Here is a 24,851-nt window from a genome sequence, read left to right as displayed (position 1 = left end):
TTTCATCTTTCAATTAAAAAAATCTCTATAATCCCTTCCCTAGAGAACATTAAGGACACCTTCAAAGCTTCCTGAGATTTTCTGGTTAAGATTTAGATGGCAGTAATCAATACATACATTATTAAAAGAGTGGACAGAAAACCATTATTGCTTGGATGCTGTTGACAAATGAAAAGGCTTGAATAAAGTAGTTTACTTGTTCGTTTGTCAGGTCATATATTATGCATGTTCGATTTTCTCAGGAGTCACCACAAAGGGAGAGAGAGGCTTAGAAATTCAGTAAAATTATCCTGAAATCATGTTGTAGATTATACATGTATTTAAGCTAATTCTGTTATCAATGCTGGCCTGCTTACATGGGATACATTTTAGTATGTATATTAGCTTGATGAGTTTTCTTTGTTTTCTTTTTGCAGAAATAGAAAATATCTTTGGGTGCCATTTGTGAATGTTAAGATTTAAGTCAGCTCTGTGTTAAGAAAAATGTGTTGTTCCCTATCACCTCTGAAAAACAACAAAAAGTTGGGGTAGAGTGATTCTTTCTAGCATTCAATGACCTGGCCTCTTGAAGTTTCTAAACAACTTGACTGTTAGTTATATCTACTCTAAGATGTCTTTTTAGCCGTGTTGGAGGAAATAGACATCTTTTTGATCTATTCTTCATCATTTTTGTATAAGGTTGATATCCTATGCAGTCATATTTAGGGATGCTGAATAGAAATGACTTAAAACTTATTTTTAGAACTGCATTTCTAGGCATTTGAGTCTTCTGAAAACTAAGTCTAAGTCTTCTGAAAACTAGCTTTATCATCAAAACTGAAGAACTGAGTCATCTAGGAATTGCTGCTTTTCTTTACCGACTGTAGCAAGATGAGATGTGAATAATTCACAAACTGACTTCTCTACCAAAGTCTTCTCTCTAATATTTTGATATCTTGACAAATACTCTTTTAAATAGTATCTGTATAGTGTTTTGCCTTTACAACGTACTTTTATACACATTATACATTTAATCACAAATGATTCCTTGATCTTTTTCTGTGCTCTTCCCTTTTCCCCCAAAAATAAATTATTTTAGGAAAAATTATGCCATAACACAGATTCCTAGAATATATATTGATTATTTCAGGACATTTATTTATGAAGAGTCTACTCTGTGTTAAGGATATGTTAGTGAACAAAATGAGTCTCTGCCCCTATGGATATTTAGATTTTTAGTGGCAGAAATACATAGTAAACCACTAAGTTAATACATGAAGTTATGTCATGTAGTAAGTGCTATGAAGAGAAAATAAACAAAACATGAATAGAGAAAGACTGAGGAGTACTGGCCTATGTGAGGAGGTTATTCTGGGTAAAGACTTGTGTGAGGCTGAGCACGGTGGCTCATGCCTGATCCCATCCCTTTGGGAGGCTGTAGCAGGCAGATCCCTGGACGTCAAGAGTTTGAGACCAGCCTACGCAACATAGTGAAATCCCATGTCTACCACAAATTGGCCAGGCGTGGTGGTGTGCACCTATACTCCCAGCTACTCAGGAGGCTGAGGTATGAGAATTGCTTGAACCCGAGAGACAGAGGTTGCAGTGAACTGAGATTGTGCCACTGCATGCCAGCCTGGGTGACAGAGTGAGACCCTGTCTCAAACAAACAAACAAAACCTGTGTGAGTGAGTGAGTGAGCCAAGGTACCACAAAATCCTTGAATGAAAAGGATTCTAAACAGAAGAAGCACCAAATCCAAAAGCCTATAATGTAAGAACAGGTTTAGAGTGTTGCAGAAATAGCAAGATGGGCTATGTATCTCAGGGGTAGTAAGATCAGTAGACAGTGATAGGTTCTAGAAAGACGGAAAGGCCAGATAATGAATGGTCTTGCAGGCCATAGTTTGGAGGTGGATTTTATTCTGTGTATAATGAGATATCACTGGAAGGCTCTCAGCAGGGATGATGTGATCTGATTTATGTGGTTAGAAGTTGACTCTTGCTGATATGGAGAATTGACTATAAAAAGAGCAAATCTGAAGACACAGAAAAAGTTAGGAGGTAGGTGAAGTCATCTCAGAAGGAAATGATTACTTGGACTAGAGTGGAAATGATAGATATGGTGAATAATTATTTGATACAAGATATATTTTAAAGGTAGAATTGATAGCACTTAAGATAATAGAATGTGGCACGTGAGAGGAAGCAAAAAGTCAAGGGTAATTCTGAGGTCTATGGCTTGAACAAATAAAATAATGATGTTGCCATCTGAGGAAGACTTTGGAATTATCATGTTTGAGGGGATGTGCTTAAAACAAATCAGGGTTCCATTTTTGAATTACGTTGATAGACACACACAAATGGTATGATTCAGAAATTATTTACCACTTACACTTGACAGTCTCAAATTTTGGCTCAGTCTCTTGAGAATGCATACAAATTAATTTGTCACAGGTTTTTCTAATAATCCATTCATTTTTGCTATCATTTCAAAAGTAATTTCCAAAACTTAAAGTTTAGGATCAATGACCTAAGACCTAATTCACTAAATGGTCATGGGAACAGATTGAGTTTTTACCAGTGATCCCTCAAGGTCAGCTCAGAACTTAACAACATTATTGTCAGTAGGAAGTAACTTCCCCAGTGATTGTTGGAAGCAGCCCAGCCTTAGAATTGAGAGTCAAACAGCTGTTGAAGATGCTGTGTGCGCACTGAACTATTCCTCCATAGTATCACAGACCTGCAAGCAGGCTGGATTGTTCTAGCCCATGCCCTTGATCTCAGAGAATCCAATTTTTGTTTTCAAAGACTTCCAGAAAAATAAATCTCAACACAGAGTTTGTTAAACACATTTTCCCCTTAAACACTCAAAAATGTTTTTTCACTGAATGTGATTCGATTTCAAAAAAATAATTTCAGGCCTGAAATATGTTCATTTACTTTTCCATTTTATGTCAAATTTATTCAATTTCATGTATAAATTAATATTGTTCATGTTGTTGACTGTCTGAAACAAGGGCTGGATGTATCTAATACTTCAATTCCTTATCTTCACTTTTATTCAGAAGTGGGGTGAAAATAAGATGGAACTTTTTTTCTTCTTATTTAGATGATTACGTAGTTGAACTGATAGAAGCAGAGAGTAGAGAAATGGTGTCAGATGTTGTGGGGGGGAGTTGTTGCTCAATAGATATAAAGTTTCAGTTATGCAAGATGAAAAAGCTCTCGAGATCTGCTCTATAATATTGTGCCTGTAGTTAACAGTACTGATTTCTGCACTTGAAAATGTGTTAACAGGATAAAGTTCATATTAAGTGTTCTTATCTCAATAAGAAAAGATGAATATGGCCTTTTCATTATAGCCCAGATACCCATGTTTATAACTTCTGTAATACTAGCTCTCTCAAATGAATGTTAAGGGAAATTTCTCTTTTTGTTGTTTGCTCCATTGCCTCTTTCTTCAAATGTTTTTCTTCCGTGAACCCCTATGAATTTGCTTTAGATTCTTGGGGGCAATATTCTTGCAACCCTGCCCTGCAGATTCCTGGATTCCTTGCCCTTTTCCAAGGCCTCACTTTTAAGTGAATTGAGCATTGCTTGTCCCTAAGTGAGCATTTAGTAAAATATTTTTTATGTTTTTGAGACTCAATAAATATGGTGGCTCTTTAAAGGAAGAAAGTCCTTTTGGCGTCTGAATATATTCAGCAACTTTCTTTACAGACATAGAATCAATATAGGAGACATATATAGGGCGCAGTGGCTCAAGCCTGTAATCCCAGCACTTTGGGAGGCCGAGGTGGGTGGATCACGAGGTCAAGAGATCGAGACCATCTTGGTCAACATGGTGAAACCCCGTCTCTACTAAAAATACAAAAACTTAGCTGGGCATGGTGGCACGTGCCTATAATCCCAGCTACTCGGGAGGCTGAGGCAGGAGAATTGCCTGAACCCAGGAGGCGGAGGTTGCGGTGAGCTGAGATCGCGCCATTGCACTCCAGCCTGGGTAACAAGAGCGAAACTCCGTCTCAAAAAAAAAAAGGTAGAAATAATACAGGAATGAGAATGATGATATAGGATGACAAAACTATTAAATACAGATCAAGTTACAGATATGACTATGTCAATGTCTTGTTCTATGCCTGCTCAGTAACCATTTGTTGAATGAGCAAAACTGTTGGATCATCCTACACTTCAGAGTCTATGTCCTCTCATCTCCTACCTAATCCTGCAGACTACAGGAAAAGCCCCAAGCAGCAGTTCAAACCATGGAACTTATGAGTGTTTGGACGTGAAAATCTCCTTTAAGAAATCACTAGGTTGAAGAAGGCAATGCTAATAGGACCACCTCTTAAGAAAATTCCACCCAGTAACTCAGCAGTGACTCCTCAGCTTTGGATCTGGAACATGAGTAGACCTAGAATAAGATCTGTTCGTTTTTCCCAGTTTACACCATTACTTTTTTTCTCTTATGATTCATGAGTCCAGGCTTTCACCTGCAAGCCTGTTTTGCATCTAAATCAACTTGGCCTACACATAGCACACTCTGGTTTTTTAGCTGGATGTTCTGTATTTTTTTTTTTTTTTTTGAGACGGAGTCTTGCTCTGTCACCAGGCTAGAGTGCAGTGGCACAATTTTGGCTTACTGCAATCTCCATCTCCTGGGTTCAAGCGATTCCTCTGCCTCAGCCTTCTGAGTAGCTGGACTACAGGTACATGCCACCACGTCCAGCTAATTTTTTGTATTTTACTAGGGTGTTCTGTATTTTAGTTAGCAATGTTTATTGAGTATTTACTACATGGCTAGCTATGGCTATGGTTTTTAAGCATCAATAATAATGCTTAGCAGAGACTCTCAAACTGCCACCATAGAACAGGCCTGTGGCTCATTAATGATCTTAACAAATTGGTTATAGTATATGAGAACTGGATGTTAGAACTTAGATGAGGTTTTAGCAAATCCCCACATTTTACAAACGAGAACAGAGAGGAGCAGGAAGAGTTTATCACCTTCTCTAGATCACTGCAGCCAGGTTCTAGCCCAGCCCAGGCTTGAAGCCAAAGGCTCCTGCCACTTAGAACAGTGCTCTTTTCACCACTTCAGTCTGCCTCCTAGGATGATTCTGGGAAGTTCTGCTTACAAATATTGGTAGTATTTGTAATATTCCATCAGGTTTTATTCTGAAAAACACAAATTTACCACTTCAACATGAGTACAGGTAAAATTCAGCTCTAGGCAAACTCCATACTATTGAAAGACATCTGTGTTTTGAAAAGTATGGGCTTTTACTCACATCCACAGTAATATGATCATAAATCCACTGTCTCCAGGAGAAAGCAAGATAGATTTTCTCCCTGTAATGTCATTACCTGTGCCCAGAGTTCTCATCTTGTCCCTCTCATGAAGCAAATCAGTATCTTACTTTTCATCCCTCCACACATGGTTCTGAGCTACTTCTATTTATGGCACTATTAGCTTGTAATATAAGCAAGAAGCAAGAGAGGCAGAAAAAAATCATCAATGGCTGTGTGTGGTGGCTCATGCTTGTAATCCCAGCATTTTGGGAGGCTAAGGCAAGCAGATCACCTGAGGTCAGGAGTTCAAGACCAGCTTGCCCAACATGCTAAAACTCCGTCTCTACTAAAACTACAAAACTTAGCAGGGCATGGTGGCACGTGCCTGTAGTACCAGCTACTCAGAAGGCTGAGGCAGGAGAATCACTTCAACCCAAAAGGTGGAGGTTACAGTGAGCTGAAATCACACCATTGCACTCCAGACTGGGTAACAGAGTGAGACTCCGTCTCAAAAAAAAATTTAAAAATATAATCAATAACCTGTTTCTTCTCTATTACTTTCAGGTGTTTTTTAGGTTTCTGATTTCTTCCATGGCTATTAGGATTTTCCACTTACGTGGCTTCCAAATTATTACAAGTCAGGGAACTTTTACTTTTTGTTATCACTCACTTTCAGCGTCAATTTAGAGTTGCAAGATTCAGATTCTAAGTGTGTAATTAACTGATGGCCTTAGGTAAACACTAACTTATCTGTATTTCAATTTGCATGGGTGAAACATTCTTAAAGAAAGTATACACCTCAAATATACCTCCTCAACCAAACTATTGATTCCCAGCACTTTGGGAGGCTGATGACAAAGATTAAGTCTCTACATCTTCCCTAACTTTATATATAATAGGTTCAAAATGAATAGTTTTTGAATGAACAAATTAGTGAGTAACAGTCATCCAGTTGCCCAGTAATTAAGGCGTTTTAAGTACAATCTACCAGATTGTACTTAATAATAAGTAGACTTACCTTGAAATTTATTATCGCTATAATAGTGTAGTAGCATACTTCACGTAAATCTATTTTGTGAACCTTAAGCTAAAGGAAAATTCTCCATGTAGTATTTCTAACACTTTCTAATTTGCATGACATATATTATTTTATTTACATAGAGTTGCTCTAAGTCTTCGGTATTGCTTCTAATTCTCCCATATCACTATTTTGGACCCTTGTGTCTGGCTGTCTTGGAAAGGTGAAAAGAAAGGTATGGGGAAGAGGATTGTTTTAACTAAGATTATTTTATCTGTTCAAGAGATTCAGGAAGTAATTAACGTTTGAATGCTAACATCTAAATATTGTAAACACATATTCTGTATGCATGTGGGAGAAGATCTCTATGTCTGATACCTTTTCTCCTCATCACATAAGTGAACTGACTTCTCTGATTTAAAATAGTAACCAAAATTTATATGATAAAATCAGTATATATGAGTATATATTTTCTCAAACCTCATTCAAACAGGCCTTTTTGGGAGACAAGACTCCTAATAAAATCAAAGCCCTTGACATTAAATATTCTGGTTTGTCTTTTTTAAAAAAAAAAAAAGTCTTCATTTTTCTTTTTTTTTAAATTATACTTTAGGTTCTGGGGTACATGTGCAGATCATGCAGGATTGTTGTGGTTTGCTGCCTCCATCCCCCTGTCACCTATATCTGGCATTTCTCCCCGTGTTATCCCTCTCCAACCTCCCCACCCCCTTCTGTCCCTCCCCTAGCCCCCTCAACAGACCCCAGTGTGTGATGCTCCCCTCCCTGTGTCCATGTGTTCTCATTGTTCAACACCCACCTATGAGTGAGAACATGTGGTGTTTGATTTTCTGTTCTGGTGTCAGTTTGCTGAGAATGATGGTTTCCAGATTCATCCATGTCCCTATGAAGGACACAAACTCATCGTTTTTTATGGCTGCATAGTATTCCATGGTGTATATGTGCCACATTTTCCTTGTCCAGTCTATCATCGATGGGCATTTGGGTTGGTTCCATGTCTTTGCTATTGTAAACAGTACCACAATGAACAGATGTGTACATATGTCTTTATTATAGAACGATTTATAATCCTTTAGGTATATACCCAATAATGGGATTGCTGGGTCAAACTATTTCTATTTCTAGGTCTTTGAGGAATCGCCACACTGTCTTCATTTTTTCTTTTTTTTTAAATGCAATAAACTATACTACAACATGCAGTTTATGACAAGTTATTAGATATTAAAAGATTGATTTTCTGTTATTTTAATGTAGATTCTACCTTGCTTTTTTACTATCTAAAGCCATTTGTTTTAAGCTCCATGCTACAAAGACCACTGATGTTCATTGCCTAGAGCAATGTCTGATACATGGTAGTTGCTTGAAGTTTGTTAAGTGACTAAATGAAGGAGGATCTTACATATAACCATGTTTAAAATTACATATTATTATTTATAGTTTTTCCTTCTGATCTCCTTGAACCAACTATTTCTGTCTTTTTGTGGGAGTTTTATCCTTTTGTATTTTATCTGAATCTTTTGACATTCTAAAGATACAATCACTTAATCCTCTCTTCCATCCACTTTCTTTCCTTAATTTCAGGCAACAATGTGAAAATAATGGCGCTTATGTCTTTGTAGTAACAGAACTTTCTTTGTCTTTTCTTTAGCCTCATTTTAATCCTCAGTGACTCATGTTTAAGAAATGAACTGTGCAGCTGTGGTGGATCTAAGTCCTTGGCAACAACTCGGCAGTCAAACGAGTGGTCTCTCATAATGGATGGTCCTTAGCTTTGAATTATTCACTGTACAGTTTTAACAATGGAATTGTATCATCAAATAGTGCCTTGGACTTTCTAAGTTTGATGAGACCTTTAAGATCCATTTCCTTATTTTACAGACCTTGTTCCAACAATTATCTTCACCTTCCTCTGTCAAGGTCATAACATATATCTTTCTCTGTTAGAGTGACCAACTTTCCTGGTTTCCTTGGGACTGTCCAATTTTCCTGAGACTATCCTGTTTTTAACATCAAAAGTCTATCATCCTAAAACCTCATTGCTGGGCAAACCAAGCTGGCTGGTTACCCTACTGCTAGCTTCCATCTTTCACTCTCGGTTCAAACCATTCCTGTGCTAAAAAGAACTTCTTATCCCTGTGTCTTGTTATCTTCTCTGTCCCCCTGTCCTGTCTTCCTCTTTTCCTTCTCAGAAAAAAAACTGAATATGCAATTTTCACTTGAAATATCTACTCCCCTACTCCTTCTTCCACTCGTTCCTCAGCTACACCAATTCTGGGACTCCTGCCCTCCACTGAAATTGCTCTAACCACACCTAGCGTTCCCTCTGCAATGCTGATCTTGCTTTACTTCTATGTTTCATTGGATATGCTTGGTCACTCTCTTCCTCTCAAAACTCTCACTCTCTCCTTGAAATTTCTACACTCCTCATTTCCCCTAAAATCTCCACCTATTTCTTCCTTTTCGGTCTCTCAAAACATCCTGTTCCTCGGATTTCCCATTAAATTTTGATATGTAGGCACTCAATATATATTAGCTGAATGAGAAAATGACTCCTAAATCTTTTTTCTTCTCCTCAAACCTCAGACTTTATTATTTCCTTGTGAAAGGAATGTTGGCTTTCCTAGCTGAGTATATCACACTCCCTTACTCTGTTCCCCATGCACAGAACACCCCCAGACACATACTATCATGTTACATTTTTAATATTACTCTTTAATAATTTTATCCTGAATGAGCATGAGGTATCCTAGATCATAGGCACATTTCATTTAATTACCTTATGGTAAACATTGTTGCTGCACCTTTCCTTTGCCCAATGACTTCCCTCCAGTGCAACATGATGAATGTCGATGAAACATTTTCCCACTTGAGTGGCTAGATACTCCATAGGTGACAGACTAAGAAAAATCCTTTCCCTCTGCTTATAAAGAAGAAGGAGGCCACTATCTCTCTCTCCTTCTGAAAGGTTCTCTGTGGAAGCATAATGGGCCTGAGTACTAACTCCAGCTTCTCCAAAAACCAGCTAGCCCTATGAGTCTCACGATTCACAATCTAGACATGTTTCCAAGGTCTGCGCTTTATATTTTTTCTAATGTAAATACCTAGAGAGATACCTACTCCAGTCTCTCCAGTGATGTAGAGTTTAGCTGAGGAACCTACCCTGAGCTATAACCATTTGACCCTCTTGGATCAGAGAAATCAACTAGACTAGTGGCTACAGATCTAATCCCCATGTTGTGGGAAGTTCGTCAGAAGGCTAGAACTTTCTGTAGGTGAACTGAGACATCAGGAAAATTTATTTCCTCAAAGGTAGTTGATTTGCATCTGGCATTTGCTCATCTATTTAACCTAGAAGCTAAGAGTCTTGCTTGTCCCTTTTTATCTCTTCTCTCCAGCATCTGTTCAGTCACCAGATCTTCACACTTCAGATTTCTAAATATTTCCCTATTCTATCCCTGTCATTTTTCCTGGTACCATTGCCCTGAGTCAGATCCTTATCATCTTGTCCTGAATTCTTACAATTGCCTCATTAACTGTCTTATTCCATTTCTGCTCTTCTCAATTACGTACTCTGTATTTATGTCAGGGAGAGCTATTTCAACATACGTATTCCTGTGCCACTGCCTTGGCTAACATCGTTCAAACGTTCCTGATTACCTTCAAGGCAACACTTAAGCCTCTTAGCAGACCATATATAATCATAGAAAGGCAGAGCTTCAAATTCTGGTTTAAAAATCATATATTTCCAGATAATGATACTGTCTTTTTCATCTTTGGACATCCTTCTTCTTTATGCTCTAGAAACACTGGCCTGCCTGAGATATGGATATATACCATACTGTACGATGGCCTGTGTCTCTACACTTGCATTTTCCTCTTCTTGGAAGGTTTTCTAGCATACTCTTCCTTCAATAAGTCATGTTCATGCTTTTGAATTCTGTGTGATTACTGACTTCCCCCAATTTTCTTCCCCATACTGCACAAGTCTATAGCACTGTCTGCATTGTATTGAAATTATTTATGTGTTTGACTCTTCTATTAAATATAAAAGTTCCTAAATAGAAAGGGCTGTTTTGCATTCAAGTTTGTATTTCCAGTCTCAAGTACAGCCACTGACACAATAATTCAATAGAGGTAGCCATTATTATTTTTATAATTAGTAATGTCAGTATCAATTGCCTCCAGTCAGGTCCAAACAGGGAAACTAGGCAAAATGATAATTTACTTGGAGTTGGAAAACTTAAAAGTATGAAAAAAACACAAGAATACAATAGCTGTTTACACATACACACACAAATGCATGCGTACACACACACAAACACACACAGAGATTTCAAGTGAAATATTAGAAGAATCAGCTTTATATGGAATCAGAGTAAGTAACTCACGTATCCGGCATGATTTTAGGGTACAGAAATATCCTATTATTCAGAAATTACCTCCCTATCTATAGGCTGAATCCTAATACTCCACTTACAGAACTCCAGTATTTTGGTTCAAACGACTTGCTTCTCTCTATTGAATTGTAAATAACTGTGGATGATGAATCATTTTGCAAAGTGTCAGACTCAGGATTCTTTTGAATGGTGAACACCACTAAGATTTTATTAATAAACGTGTCATACAATACAGCTCTGGAACACTTCTGTAACATAATGGTGTGTCTGACATTCAAGGAAGAATACTGCTAATTTGTTTTTCCCCAGTGACAGAACAACGCTTAAATTCGGCCGGCAACATTGCTAAAAGTAAGACAGAGTTGAAAAAAAGTTACAAGAATAAGGCCTAGATCAGGGGAAATATTATTGCTGTTATTGTTAAACAGATATGTTAGCATTTATGTAGCATACACTTAATAGTTTTATTAATACCCTCACTTCTGAAGATCAAAAAAATCTGGGTCATTAACTCTCTTCAGTGGTGTCAGAGTATCTGTTAGTTTATCCTAGGCTCATGGTATGCCCCACATCCTTTTAGCACTCGATTATGTATGAACTTACTATTTTCACTCTGCTTCTAGTGATAAGTTTCTCCCTTTTGGGGGCTCCAGAAAGTTTTTGAAGGCAAGAACTATTCCTCTTGTTTTTCTCTTGATCCCCTGGATAAAGAAAGATTAGAGATTAAAGATTAATTCTAGGTCTGTTCATTTATAGAAACTTGTGCCCACAATTCCTACATCCTTAATAGCTCAAAACATTTCTACTATTCTTAAAGAGGTCACAATGGATGACGTAATGGTTATTTTTCAAAAGTATTGAGACTTTTCATTTAGCTTACTTATTTTATACCTTGTCAGATATTTTGACAGAATTAACTGGTAATGATCAGTTGGATTAATTGTATACTTTAAGATAGCCTAAATTCATGTAAATGGCCCATAAGGCTTCCCATTATGCTCTTGATATTCATTATTTGGGTACGTTTAAGTCCTCCTTAGCCATGCTAGAGTTTTGTAATATACACGTGACAACTTTAGCTCTAGATTTCAGGTACGACTGTCAGGTTACATAAACAAAGCAATATTATCTCAGTGAGAGGGCATTAACTATCTGGAATGCTCCCCCCTTCTCCCCAGAATAGCTTTACAAAAACAGTGCTTTCCTCATTAGCAGATAGACCCATATAGCCTTTTTTAAAAAAATCACTTTATGACTATCAGCGTATAAGTAAAAGAGATAGAAATTGACCTGGGAGTTTCATAAACAAGTTCTGAGCACCCAGGATTAATTTTGAGAAGAATGCCACAAGCCAAATAAGCACTTCTTTTCATCTCATTTCACAGGCCTTCAAGAGGGAATTGAAAACTAAAGAACCTGTAATCATGAGTACTCTTGAGACTGTACGGATATTTCTGACAGAGCAGCCTTTGGAAGGACTAGAGAAACTCTACCAGGAGCCCAGAGGTAATTGAATGTGGAACTATAATAACATATTGATAGAAGGATCAGTGGTGACAGAGCAGCCCATCCATTCTTGCTGCCAGGGTCTGGATAGCTCTCATATTTTCTAGGTTAAATAGAATCAATTCAAATTAAACATAGATGTTGAAAAAAATAAGGACTCATAAACCACCATGCATAAATCTGCACATTCATAAATAAACATTAAAAGAGATTAGCAATCAGTTATTGGAACATCTAGAAAATAATAAACAAAGAGAGTTATCTGCGAGGAGGAATTTTATTGTTATAAAGACTATCAGTTAATTTTCCATTTAAGAGCTTGACTGAAGTAAATTAGAGCTTGTCGTATGCATCCTAACGTTTTTCTCCTCAATAGCTTAAATGAATCTTAAATTATCTGATTGATATAAGGTAGAAAAGATTCACTTAGGAAGACATACTTTAGATGTCCTGTGCTGTATCAAAATTTATGCCAAAGTATAAAAAAGCCATTAAACAGTAGGTTGCCCTCTTGTTAAACTGTACTCTTTCTTTCTTCCAGTATGACCTTTTTTACAATGTTTAAAAAAGAAAACAAAAATGAATGTGGCCTAAACCTTTGTCATATTGCCAATTTAGAGCTGCCTCCTGAAGAGAGAGCCCAGAATGTCACTCGGCTCCTACGAAAGCAGGCTGAGGAGGTCAATACTGAGTGGGAAAAATTGAACCTGCACTCCGCTGACTGGCAGAGAAAAATAGATGAGGCCCTCGAAAGACTCCAGGAACTTCAGGAGGCCACGGATGAGCTGGACCTCAAGCTGCGCCAAGCTGAGGTGATCAAGGGATCCTGGCAGCCCGTAGGTGATCTCCTCATTGACTCTCTCCAAGATCACCTCGAGAAAGTCAAGGTACCATCTACTTCTTTGCTTCAGGGCCCTTTGAGAGATTCAAAAGAGCTTCTAATCTGAACTTGAGTGCAGTGTGATCGTCCCACAAAGTTAAAGCTAGAGTCCTTAAGCAACAGAAATCAGTCTGTCTTTCACAAATTCAGTCTTCTTTCACATGGTGTTTTCTCCAAGAGAAGACAGTGCTCTAATCATCTGTCTATCTTCATTTATATGAAAGGAAATACTAAAAAGTTACAAGGCAAAAAATCATTTTGATTTTGCTATTAAGTAATTATAACTAAAGTACTCTGTGTGTGTGTGTGTGTGTGTGTGTGTGTGTGTGTGTGTGTGTGTACTGCTTGTGTTACTTTGTATCAGAATATAGAAAAATAAAACACCTAATCAAGAGCCAGGAGTCTAGGTGTTGGCCCTTTTGCTAACTAAATTATATGACCTGGATAAGTTATAGCACAGTGAAATAAAGCTGTTAATGTGTGGCCCTTCCCTTGGAAGGCAACATTTGTAATAGAATTTCAAGTTTCATTCACTCGCTGCAGACATGAGAGAAAATCATTGTATATTTGGAAGAACACTGTCTACAAGACCAAAGTTAAATTCCCTTGTGGCACAAAGATGGCAAATGTAGTCTATAGAAAATTATATATATATATATATATATATATATATATACACACACACACACACACACACACACACACACACACATATGAGCATCATTTTAAAATCAGCAACTACTCATCTATTGTCAAAACCACAAAAGTCTTCCTAGATTAAAATTCAAAAGAAGTTAAATTCCCTCATGCACTCAGCATGTTTGCCAGCATCCTCAGCACCTTCATTCTAGAAGCTGTCTTCCTCCTTGGCTTTCATGGAACTGTTTCATCCATGATCTTCTTCCAATATTTTTCTAGAGTATTCACCTTCCCACCTTTCAAATATTGTTGTGCCCACATTTTTAACCTTGGCCTAATTCTCTTTAGATTGTTTAAGCCCTCTCTGTTTGAGATGGCATGGATGGTGATGAATCTAAATCTCTAGTCCACATCTGTCTTATGATCTCCAAACCCATATGGCATTAGAATCACAAATGCAGCTATTCTGAAACCAAGTTCATTTGTTCTCCTGTTTTTCGGTTTTCCTTCTGCTATCCCCTCCTATCTGACCTTTTATTCCTGTTTCCTATTTCAGTTAGTGAATCATCATCCAACAAATTTTCCAGGCTAGAAACTTTAGGTTCATCCTTAAACCCTTCTGCATTTTCACTGACTGCACATGATTGCTCATGTTACCTGAGAATATCTCTTTTATCTTTTCTCTCCTCTTTTAACCAATGTCCTTTTTCATCCCCAGCATCTTTTACCTAGCTGATAACAGTATACATCTTTAAATCCCATTCTCCACTCAGTGTGCCTGGCATATCTTAGATACTGCATTTTAAACGTTTGGTGAATTAATGGATGGATGGTTTCTTTACTGATATTCATGCATTACCTAGCCTCTTCTAACTCCAATCCAAACTCCTTGCAGGAGAATGCTTGCCTAGAAAATGAAATCCAATGAATAAGGAGATTAAGTGGCCCTTTTCTTCCTATCCCTGGCTTACCTTCTCAGCCATAGCTCCCATTCTCCAGACCATTCAATACACTCTGCCTATATCTGTATTTTTCCTAAATATGCCATCATATATATATATGTATGTGTATATATATATATATGTGTGTGTGTGTGTGTGTGTGTGTGTGTGTGTGTGTGTGTGTGTATGTGTATATATATATATATAACAGCCTGCCTTTGCAAATGCTATTCTCTGTCTGGATCCCTCTACCTTCTCTACTTGGTGAATTGTGATTCAACTCTCAAGGACCAGGCCAAATATTACCTATCTTTGTTGTTTTTCCTGAGTGTCTACAACCCTCAAGTCCCATGAAGCAGAAGAAACTGCTCACAGTTATACTCTCATAGATCACCAAGCATGCTAAATTGTCACACTTAAATTTCACATGTATTGTAGCAACTTCCTTATGCATTTTTTTTCTCCCAAAGAAAGTGAGTTTGCTAAGAGCAAGGATCATGCTGTACATCTTTGGGCTCCTAGCCCAGTGCCAGCAACATATAAGGAATCTCATTAAGTACCTCATTCATTCACTCAAGAACTGTTTATGAGCCATTGTGTAATATGTTCCACAGTTAGTTTAAAAAAAAAAAAACAGACTTGGTCTTTGCCTTCATGAAGCCTATGGTCTAATGTTGAATTGCATAGCTCTTCATTAAAATAGTAGGTAAAAATTTTAAAAAGAAAAGATTAAAAATTTGACTCTAATACTTCTAAAATCCCTTCTACCCTGACATTTTATGACCCCATGTCTTTAACATTGCTGTCTACTGGAAAACTAAATATTTTGAAATGTATTACCTAGTATTTTTAAAGCATTGGATATATTAATTTTATACAAAAATATAGGGACTAATTTTTTACAGTCTTCTCCAGAAATGAGAAATAAGTTAGGGAAATGTCCCAGTGGAACTAAATTAGTTAATAAATCAATTAAATTACTCAATATATAGGCTATAGAGCAGACATAAGGGATTCATTTTTAGCCATATCTATCACACAGGAGCATTTGTAAGATACTGAGTGTGGATGGAGAAGAGAATATGTATGGCATAATTTAATAATCAAAAATAACTAAAAGCATAACCATTCAAGTATCAGCTGACCTTCACCCAGTCCTATCTGTGGTATTCTTTTTAGTTTACTTGTCTTATCTGTTAAGACAGTCTTCATTTTTCATACCCTAATTGGTAAAACTCTAATTCTGATCCCAATAATAGCAGAACATATAAACATTAAATATACATTTCAAAAAAGTATATTTATAATTAAACACATCTATCTTTCTCATACATATGTACACTTAAGTTATGGTACTTATCTGAATATTTATGTACTGGTAATAATAGATGTGATTGTTTGGGCTTTTGAACTAATATTGAATTTTATGCATGTTTCAAATTATGAATTACGTGAATTCATATATATTATATCCCTTCAGTAGCTTTTCTTCAATTTTGCAGTGGAAATAAATCATTTTTCTCCATTGCATCTTATTGGCACTGGGTTTGAAACTCTGAAGCTTTGGTGGTAGTCATTTACAAGGAGTGAATTTTATTAACTAAAATTTATTTCAGAAAAAAACAAGTGTACTTGAAACCACTGTTCCCATTTTTCCACTCAGCAATTTAAGCCCTCAGAGGCTTTATTCTGTAGAGAACTTCAAACTGATAACTAGGCAGCTAGCCAGAAAAACATTTTATATACCCATATCAGTTAATTTTCATCACCCCTAGAGACTCTATCATAGTACCTCACTCCATTCTGATCTTATGTGTTAAAGAAGTTATTATTCCAGTGACTAAGTAATATGTGTTTCTGTGAGATTTAGCATTCTATAATTGTATTAGCAAATGTGCCTTTTGGATTTAAAGAATGGGTTAAACAACAATGACTAAGTCCCTGGATGTTATGGAAATGGCATTATTGCTAGCTGATCATCTTCGGGTGATAAACATGGTAAAAATATTAATGGAAAAAATATTAATATTGACTATATTGCTCACTAAGAAAATCTCAGCCTTCCAAACATAGCTTCCATAGGAAAAAACAGTAGAATAAAATTTTAAGTTTTAAATGCTTCTTTACTTTTAAAATTCATGATTTATACTACTTATCAAAGATTTTAAGGGCAAGAGAGTGACTTCACTTTCACTGAAAATAGCCCCAGTACTTACTTGAGTAGACAAATATTCTACTTTCCTTGTAATTGGGAATAAGAATATCTCTTTGAATCACTAGGTGCTCCACATAGATCTGTAAGTGAAATATATAAAGGCTTTAATAAAGTAAAATAACTTTTAAACCTATAGTCTGGATACAAAATTTTTGTTCTTCAGAACAATCCCAATGTGAGAAAGTTTGTGGATTGTTGTTTTGTAATGTTTTGTTTTTATTCTAATAAACCATAGTTTCTCTCTCTCTTAATTATTATTATTATTATTATTTTTGAGACGGAGTTTCGCTGTTGTTACCCAGGCTGGAGTGCAATGGCGTGATCTCGGCTCACTGCAACATCCGCCTCCTGGGTTCAAGCGACTCTCCACCTCAGCCTCCAGAGTAGCTGAGACTGTGGGCGCCTGCCACCATGCCCAGCTAATTTTTTTGTTATTATTTTTTAGTAAAGATGTCGTTTCACCATGTTGGCCAGGCTGGTCTCAAACTCCAGACTTCAGGTGATCCGCCTGCCTTGACCTCCCAAAGTGCTGCAAATACAGGCACAAGCCACCACACCCAGCCTATAAACTATGGTTTCTCCCATAACTCTCAGAAAACTGACACAAGAATAGAAAACTAAACGCTACATGTGCTCACTCATAAGTGGAAGTTGAACAGTGAGAACACATGGAAACAGGGAGGGAACATCACACACTAGGGACTATCAGGGATTGAGGGCTAGAGGAGTAATAGCATTAGGAGAAATACCCAATGTAGATGAGAGGTCACCCAACCACCATGGCGCATGTATACCTATGTGACGAACCTGAATGTTCTGCACATGTACCCCAGAACATAAAGTACAATAAAAAATTTAAAAAATAAAATAAAAACATAGTTTCTCTATACCAAAAGTGGTACGTCATTCTTGAGCTGGGAATATTTCACTGTCCTTAGTTTACCTACTGAGTCTGAACACCGTTTTTCATATTGTAGGTAACTCTCCCAGGCTGCCATCTTGGAATATGCAACTTTGTCTAATCTATGTAGTTAAGCATATTGCATTTTTGTCAAACTTTTAACTTACATTTCTTACTGTGAAAAGTCAAGGGCAGGTATTATATGAGTTTTTTCTTTAAATTCCTACAATGAAATGTTTTGATTAAACATTTTTAACATTCAACTTGAGATTGATTTAATGATGTGTATAGTTGGCCAGAAATTTTGATGAAGCAATGATGCCATGCTTATTTATCTTCAGCATTCACATCTAAAATTTTAAGGAGAAAACTGGCAAATCCATCTTTTTAGGCTTAACATCCTTAGTCCCTGTGGCTTTGGGTTTTTTTTTAGAAATTTGTCAAAGAAATGCTATCTTAGAATTTGACATTGAGAAAGCCAAGCATATTTCCTCTGAATATATAATGAGAAATGTGATATAATGTATTAGAATTTCATCTTTGCTTTGGCAAGTAAGACACTTGCAACCATGTTCATACAACTATCTTCCCTTATTACTTTTCTCTTCTTAACCCTGGTTCTAAAGTTTTCTTCTTATTTTTTTAAGTTTGTTGTGCTTCCCATTAATATGAGTCAAGTCAACTTACTTGATTTCTTATATATGGGTGATATAAAGAAAACTTATCTTTTCATATAGAATTAGGGAATGAATGGATAGACAGAACCAACATGACCAGGGCAACCCTAAAAATCATTCAAAACATGTAAGCTCTCCCAACTCTGAATAAACTAATGACACCTTCATAATGAATAAGGTGTACTGCCTATAGTAGGAAGAGAAAAAATGTGTTAATATTTTGTACATTGTTAAAGAACTACAAATTAATTGCTGTGTGGACATCTTCATTGTTGTACAAATGCTATGTGTATTAAGTAAGCTTTTGATGAAAAAGGAAAAACAAAGAAAAAATATTTAATCCCTTATAAACCTGGGTTAAATATGAAGCTAATTCCTGTTATATGGAGTAACCAGGGTTTTATCTAGTTTACAAACATTGCAATGTTTAAAAGCATATGATTTGGCCTTTAATATCTGAAAATATGTCTATCAAAAGCCATATTATAACAAAGTGTCACTCCATACTTTAAAAGTATAGTATATTTTTAATAGAATATTTATGTACTGGTGATAAGAGATGTTACTGGGTTTCTAAATCAGTACTGTATTAAGAATTTTATGCTATTGTAAAATTATGGATTATATGAATTCATATATATATATTTACTTTCAGTAGCTCTTCAGTAGAATGTCTAGGCTTTAACAGAGCTCAGCAACTTAAGTAGGAATTATTCATCTATAAAATCCTGAACAAAGAGGTGGGTGATTTCTGCATTTCCAACAAGTCCCAGTCAAGGGCTTATAGATAAAACTGCCATCTCCCTGGGACAAAGTACCTGGGGGAAGGGGCAGCTGTGGGCACAGCTTCTGCAGACTTAAACGTTCCTGCCTGCTGGTTCTGAAGAGAGCAGCAGATTTCCCAACACAACACGCAAGCTCTGTTAAGGGACAGATTGAATTCTCAAGTGGGTGTCTGACCCCCATGCCTCCTGACTGGAGGCACCTCCCAGCAGGAGTTGACAGACACCTCCTACAAGAGAGCTCCAGCTGGCATCTGGCAACCAAGCTTCCAGGGGAAGGAACAGGCAGAAATCTTTGCTGATATGCAGCCTCCAGTGGTGATATCTAGGCAAACAGGGACTGGAGTGGACCTCCAGCAAACTCCAGCAGACCTGCAGCAGAGGGTCCTGCTTGTTAGAATGAAAACTAACAAACAGAAAGGAGTAGCATCAACATCAACAAAAAGGATGTCCACACAGAAACCCCATCTGAAGGTCACCAACATCAAAGACCAAAGGTAGATAAATCCACAAAGATGAGGAAAAAACAGTATAAAAAGGCTGAAAATTCCCAAAACCAAGATGTCTCTTCTCTTCCAAAGGATCACAACTTCTCACCAGCAAGGAAACAAAACTGAATGGAGAATAAATTTGATAAATTGACAGAAGTAGGCTTCAGAAGGTGGGTAATAACAAACTCCTCTGAGCTAAAGAGCATGTTCTATCCCAATGCAAGAAAGCTAAGAACCTTCATAAAATGGTAGAGGAGTTGCTAACCAGAATAACCAGTTTAGAGAAGAACATAAATGACCTGATGGGACTGAAAAACACAACACGAGAACTTCGTAAAGCATACACAAGTATCAATAGCTGAATCAATCAAGCAGAAGAAAGGATATCAGAGATTGGCGATCAACTTAATGAAATAAGGTGTGAAGACAAGATTAGAAAAAAAAGAATGAAAAGGAACAAACAAAGCCTCCAAGAAATACCGGAATATGTAAAAAGACTAAACCTACATTTGATTGGTGTACCTGAAAGTGACAGGGAAAATGGAACCAAGTTGGAAAATATTCTTCAGGATATTATCCAGAACTTACCCAACCTGGCAAGACAGGTCAACATTCTAATTTTGGAAATACACAGAACACAACAAAGATACTCCTCAAGAAGTGCAACCCCAAGACACATAATCATCAGATTCACCAAGTTTGAAATGAAGGAAAAATGTTAAGGGCAGCCAAAGAGAACAGTAGGGTTACCCACAAAGGGAAGCCCCTCAGACTAACTGCGGATCTCTCTGCAGAACTCCTACAAGCCAGAAGACAGTGGGAGCCAATATTCAACATTCTTAAAGAAAATAATTTTCAATCTAGAATTTCATTTCCAGCCAAACTAAGCTTTATAAGTGAAATAAAATGAAATCCCTTACAGATAAGCAAATGCTGAGATATTTGGTCACCATCAGGCCTGCCTTACAAGAGATCCTGAAGGAAGCACTAAATATGGAAAGGAACAACCAGTATCAGACACTGCAAAAACATACCAAATTGTAAAGACCATCAACACTATGAAGAAATTGCATTAACTAATGGGAAAAATAACCAGCTAGCATCATAATGACAGGATCAGATTCATACATAGCAATATTAACCTTAAATGTAAATGGGCTAAATGCCCCAATTAAAACACAGACTGGCAAACTGAATAGAGTCATGACCCATCAGTGTGCTGTATTCAGAAGACCCAGCTCACATGCAAAGACACAAATAGGCTGAAAACAAAGGGATGGAGGAATATTTACTGGGCAAATGGAAAGTAAAAAAAAAGCAGGGGTTGCCATCATAGTCTCTGATGAAACACACTTTAAACCAACAAAGATCAAAAAAGACAAAAAACAGCATTACATAATGGTAAATGGATCAATTCAACAAGAAGAGCTAACTATCCTGAGTATAAATGCAGACAATATAGGAGCACCCACATTCATAAAGCAAGTTCTTAGAGACCTACAAAAAGAATTATTACATATCCCTATTATTGATATCCCTATTATCACACAATAATAGTGGGAGACTTTAATACCTCACTGTCAGTATTAGGCAGATTAATGAGACAGAAAATTAATAAGGATATTCAGAACTTGAACTCAGCCCTGGACCAAGCAGATCTAATAGACATCTACAGAACTGTCCACCCCAAATCAACAGAACATACAGTCTTCTCAGCACCACCTCATAGTTATTCTAAAATTGACCATATAATCGGAAGGAAAACCCTCCCCAGATAATGCAAAAGAATGGAAATCATAACAAACAGTCTCCCAGACCACAGTGCAATTGAATTAGAACTCAGGATTAAGAAACTCACTCAAAATCAAACAGCTACATGGAAACTGAACAACGTGCTCCTGAATGACTACCAGGTAAATAATGCAATTAAGGTTGAAATAAATAATTCCTTTGAGACCAATGAGAACAAAGACACAATATACCAGAATCTCTGGGACACTAAATCCCCACAGGATAAAGCAAGAAAGATCGAAAATCAACACCCTAACATCACAATTAAAAGAACTAAAGAAGCAAGAGCAAACAAATTCAGATGCTCACAGAAGACAATAAATAATTAATATCAGAGCAGTACTGAAGGAGATAGAGACACAAAAAAAAACCCTTCATAAAAATCAATGAATCCAGGAGCTGGTTTTTTGAAAAGATTAACAAAATAGATAGACCACTAGCCAGAATAAGAAAAGAGAGAAGAATCAAATAGACACAATAAAAAATGATAAAGGGGATATCACCACCGATCCACAGAAATACAAACCACCATCACAGAGTACTATAAACACCTCTACACAAATACACTAGAACATCTAGAAGAAATGGATAAATTCCTGGACACATAAAACCTCCCAAGACTAAACTAGGAAGAAGTCGAATCCCTGAATAGACCAATATCAAGTTATGAAATTGAGGCTGTAATTAATAGCCTACTAACCAAAAAAGAAAACAAAAGCCCAGGACCAGATGGATTTACGGCCAAATTCTACCAGAGGTACAAAGAGGAGCTGGCACTATTGCTTCTGAAACTATTCCAAACAATAGAAAAAAGAGGTATTCCTCCCTAACTTATTTTATGAGGCCAGAATCATCCTGATACCAAAAACTGGCAGAGACACAACAAAAGAAGAAAATTTTAGGCCAATATCCCTGATGAACATCAATGTGAAAATCTTCAATAAAATACTGGCAAACTGAATCCAGCAGCACATCAAAAAGCTTATCCACCATGATCAAGTCACCTTCATCCCTGGGATGCAAGGCTGGTTCAACATATGCAAATCAATAAACATAATCCATCACATAGACAGAACCAGTGACAAAAACCACACAATTGTCTTAATCAATGCAGAAAGGCTTTCAATAAAATTCAAAACCCCTTCATGCTAAAAACACACAATGAACTAGGTAATGATGGAACATATCTCAAAGTAATAAGAGATATTTATGGCAAACCCACAGCCAATATCATACTGAATGGGCAAAAGCTGGAAGCACTCCCTTTAAAAACCAGCACAAGACAAGGATGCCCTCTTTCACCACTCCTATTCAACATAATATTGGAAGTTCTGGCCAGTGCAATCAGGCAAGAGAAAGAAATAAAGTGTATTCAAGTAGAAAGAAAGTCAAATTGTCTCTATTTGCAGATGACATGATTGTCTTTTTAGAAAACCCCATCATCTTAGCCCAAAATCTCCTTAAGCTGATAAGCAACTTCAGCAAAGTCTCAGTATACAAAATCAATGTGGAAAAATCACAAGCATTCCTATACACCAATAATAGACAAACAGAGAGCTAAATCATGAGTGAACTCCCATTCACAAGTACTACAAAGAGAATAAAATACCTTGGAATACAACTTACAAGGGATATAAAGGACCTCTTCAAGGAGAACTACAAACCACTGCTCAAGGAAATGAGAGAGAACATAAACAAATTGAAAAACATTTCATGTTCATTAATAGGAAGAATCAATATCATGAAAATGTCAAAACTGCCCAAAATAAGGTATAGATTCAGTGCTATCCCCATCAAGCTAACATTGACTTTCTTCACAGAATTAGAAAAAACTACTTTAAATTTCATATGGAACTAAAAATGATCCCATATAGCCAAGACAATCCTAAGCAAAAAGAACAAAGCTGGAGGCAGCATGCTACCTGACTTCAAACTAAACTACAGGGCTACAGTAACTAAAACAGCATGGTACTAGTACAAAAACAAATATATAGACCAATGGAACAGAAGAGAGGCCTCAGAAATAAAGCTACACATCTACAATCATCTGATCTTTGACAAACCTGACAAAAACAAGCAATGGGGAAAGGATTCCCTATTTAATAAATGGTGTTGGGAAAACTGGCTAGCCATATACAGAAAACAGAAACTGAACCTTTTTCTTACACATTATACAAAAACTAACTCAAGATGGATTAAAGACTTAAAATATAAAACCATAAAATCCCTGGAAGAAAACCTAGGTAATACCATTCAGGACACAGGCATGGGCAAGCACTTCATGGCTAAAACATCAAAAGCAATGGCAACAAAAGCCAAAATTGACAAATAGGATCTAATTAAACTAAAGAGCTTCTGCACAGCAAGTGAAACTATCATCAGAGTGAATGGGCAACTTACAGAATGAGAGAAAATGTTTGCAGTCTATCCATCTGACAAAGGGCTAATATCCAGAGTCTACAAGGAAGTTAAACAAATTTACAAGAAAAAAACAACCCCATCAAAAAGTGGGAAAAGGATATGAACAGACAATTCTCAAAAGAAGGTATTTATGCAGCCATCAAACATATGAAAAAAAAAGTTCCTCGTCACTGATCATTAGAGAAATACAAATCAAAGCCACAATGAGATACCATCTCACGTCAGTTAGAATGGCAATGAAAAAATCTGGAGACAAATGCCGGAGAGAATGTGGAGAAAAAGGAATGCTTTTACACTGTCGGTGGGAGTGTAAATCAGTTCAACCATGGTGCAACACAATGTAACAATTCCTCAAGGATCTAGAACCAGAAATACCATTTGATCCAGCAATCCCATTACTGGGTATATGCGCAAAGGATTATAAATCATTCTACTATACATACACATGCACACATATGTATATTGTAGCACTGTTCACAATAGCAAAGACTTGGAACCAACCCAAATGCCCATCAATGATAGACTGGATAAAGAAAATGTGGCACATATATGCCATGGAATACTATGCAGCCATAAAAAGAATGAGCTCATGTCCTTTGCAGGGACATGGATGAAGCTAGAAACCATCATTCTCAGCAAACTAACATAGGAACAGAGAACCAAATACGGCATGTTCTCACTCATAAGTGGGAATTGAACAATGAGAACAGATGGACACAGGGAGGAGAACATCACACACTCTGGCCTCTTGGGGGTTGCGGGGGCTAGGGGAGGGATAGCTTTAGGAGAAGTACCAAATGTAGATGACGGGTTGACGGTGATGACACGGCAAACCACCATGGCATGTGTATGCCTATGTAACAAACCTGCATGTTCTGCACATGTATCCAAGAACTTAGAG

The 24,851-nt window shown here is 36.9% G+C and overlaps 1 protein-coding gene and 1 long non-coding RNA gene across 22 annotated transcripts in view; one reads left to right on the top strand and one right to left on the bottom strand.

The window, feature by feature from the left end:
• The window catches only part of DMD (dystrophin), a 2,312,475-nt gene that overhangs the window by 1,929,953 nt on the left and 357,671 nt on the right, over positions 1 to 24,851 (top strand). For all 21 annotated transcript variants that reach the window (XM_054251383.2, XM_035288503.3, XM_054251382.2 and 18 more), the window contains 2 exons: positions 12,092 to 12,212; positions 12,831 to 13,099. In XM_054251383.2, the coding sequence (XP_054107358.2) occupies positions 12,092 to 12,212; positions 12,831 to 13,099 (390 nt within the window). The remainder of the gene's footprint in view (positions 1 to 12,091; positions 12,213 to 12,830; positions 13,100 to 24,851) is intronic.
• The window catches only part of LOC118150505 (uncharacterized), a 31,149-nt gene that overhangs the window by 4,048 nt on the left and 2,250 nt on the right, over positions 1 to 24,851 (bottom strand). The window contains exons 2-3 of the long non-coding RNA XR_004738603.3: positions 16,889 to 16,967; positions 11,310 to 11,407 (exon numbers count right to left, since the gene is read on the bottom strand). This is a non-coding gene — a long non-coding RNA (uncharacterized LOC118150505). The remainder of the gene's footprint in view (positions 1 to 11,309; positions 11,408 to 16,888; positions 16,968 to 24,851) is intronic.

Source organism: Callithrix jacchus, chromosome X (genome assembly GCF_049354715.1).
Source record: "Callithrix jacchus isolate 240 chromosome X, calJac240_pri, whole genome shotgun sequence".
Taxonomy (NCBI): domain Eukaryota; kingdom Metazoa; phylum Chordata; class Mammalia; order Primates; family Cebidae; genus Callithrix; species Callithrix jacchus.
The sequence above is the reverse complement of the archived record's forward strand: the minus strand, read 5'-3'. Positions and strand labels throughout refer to the sequence as shown.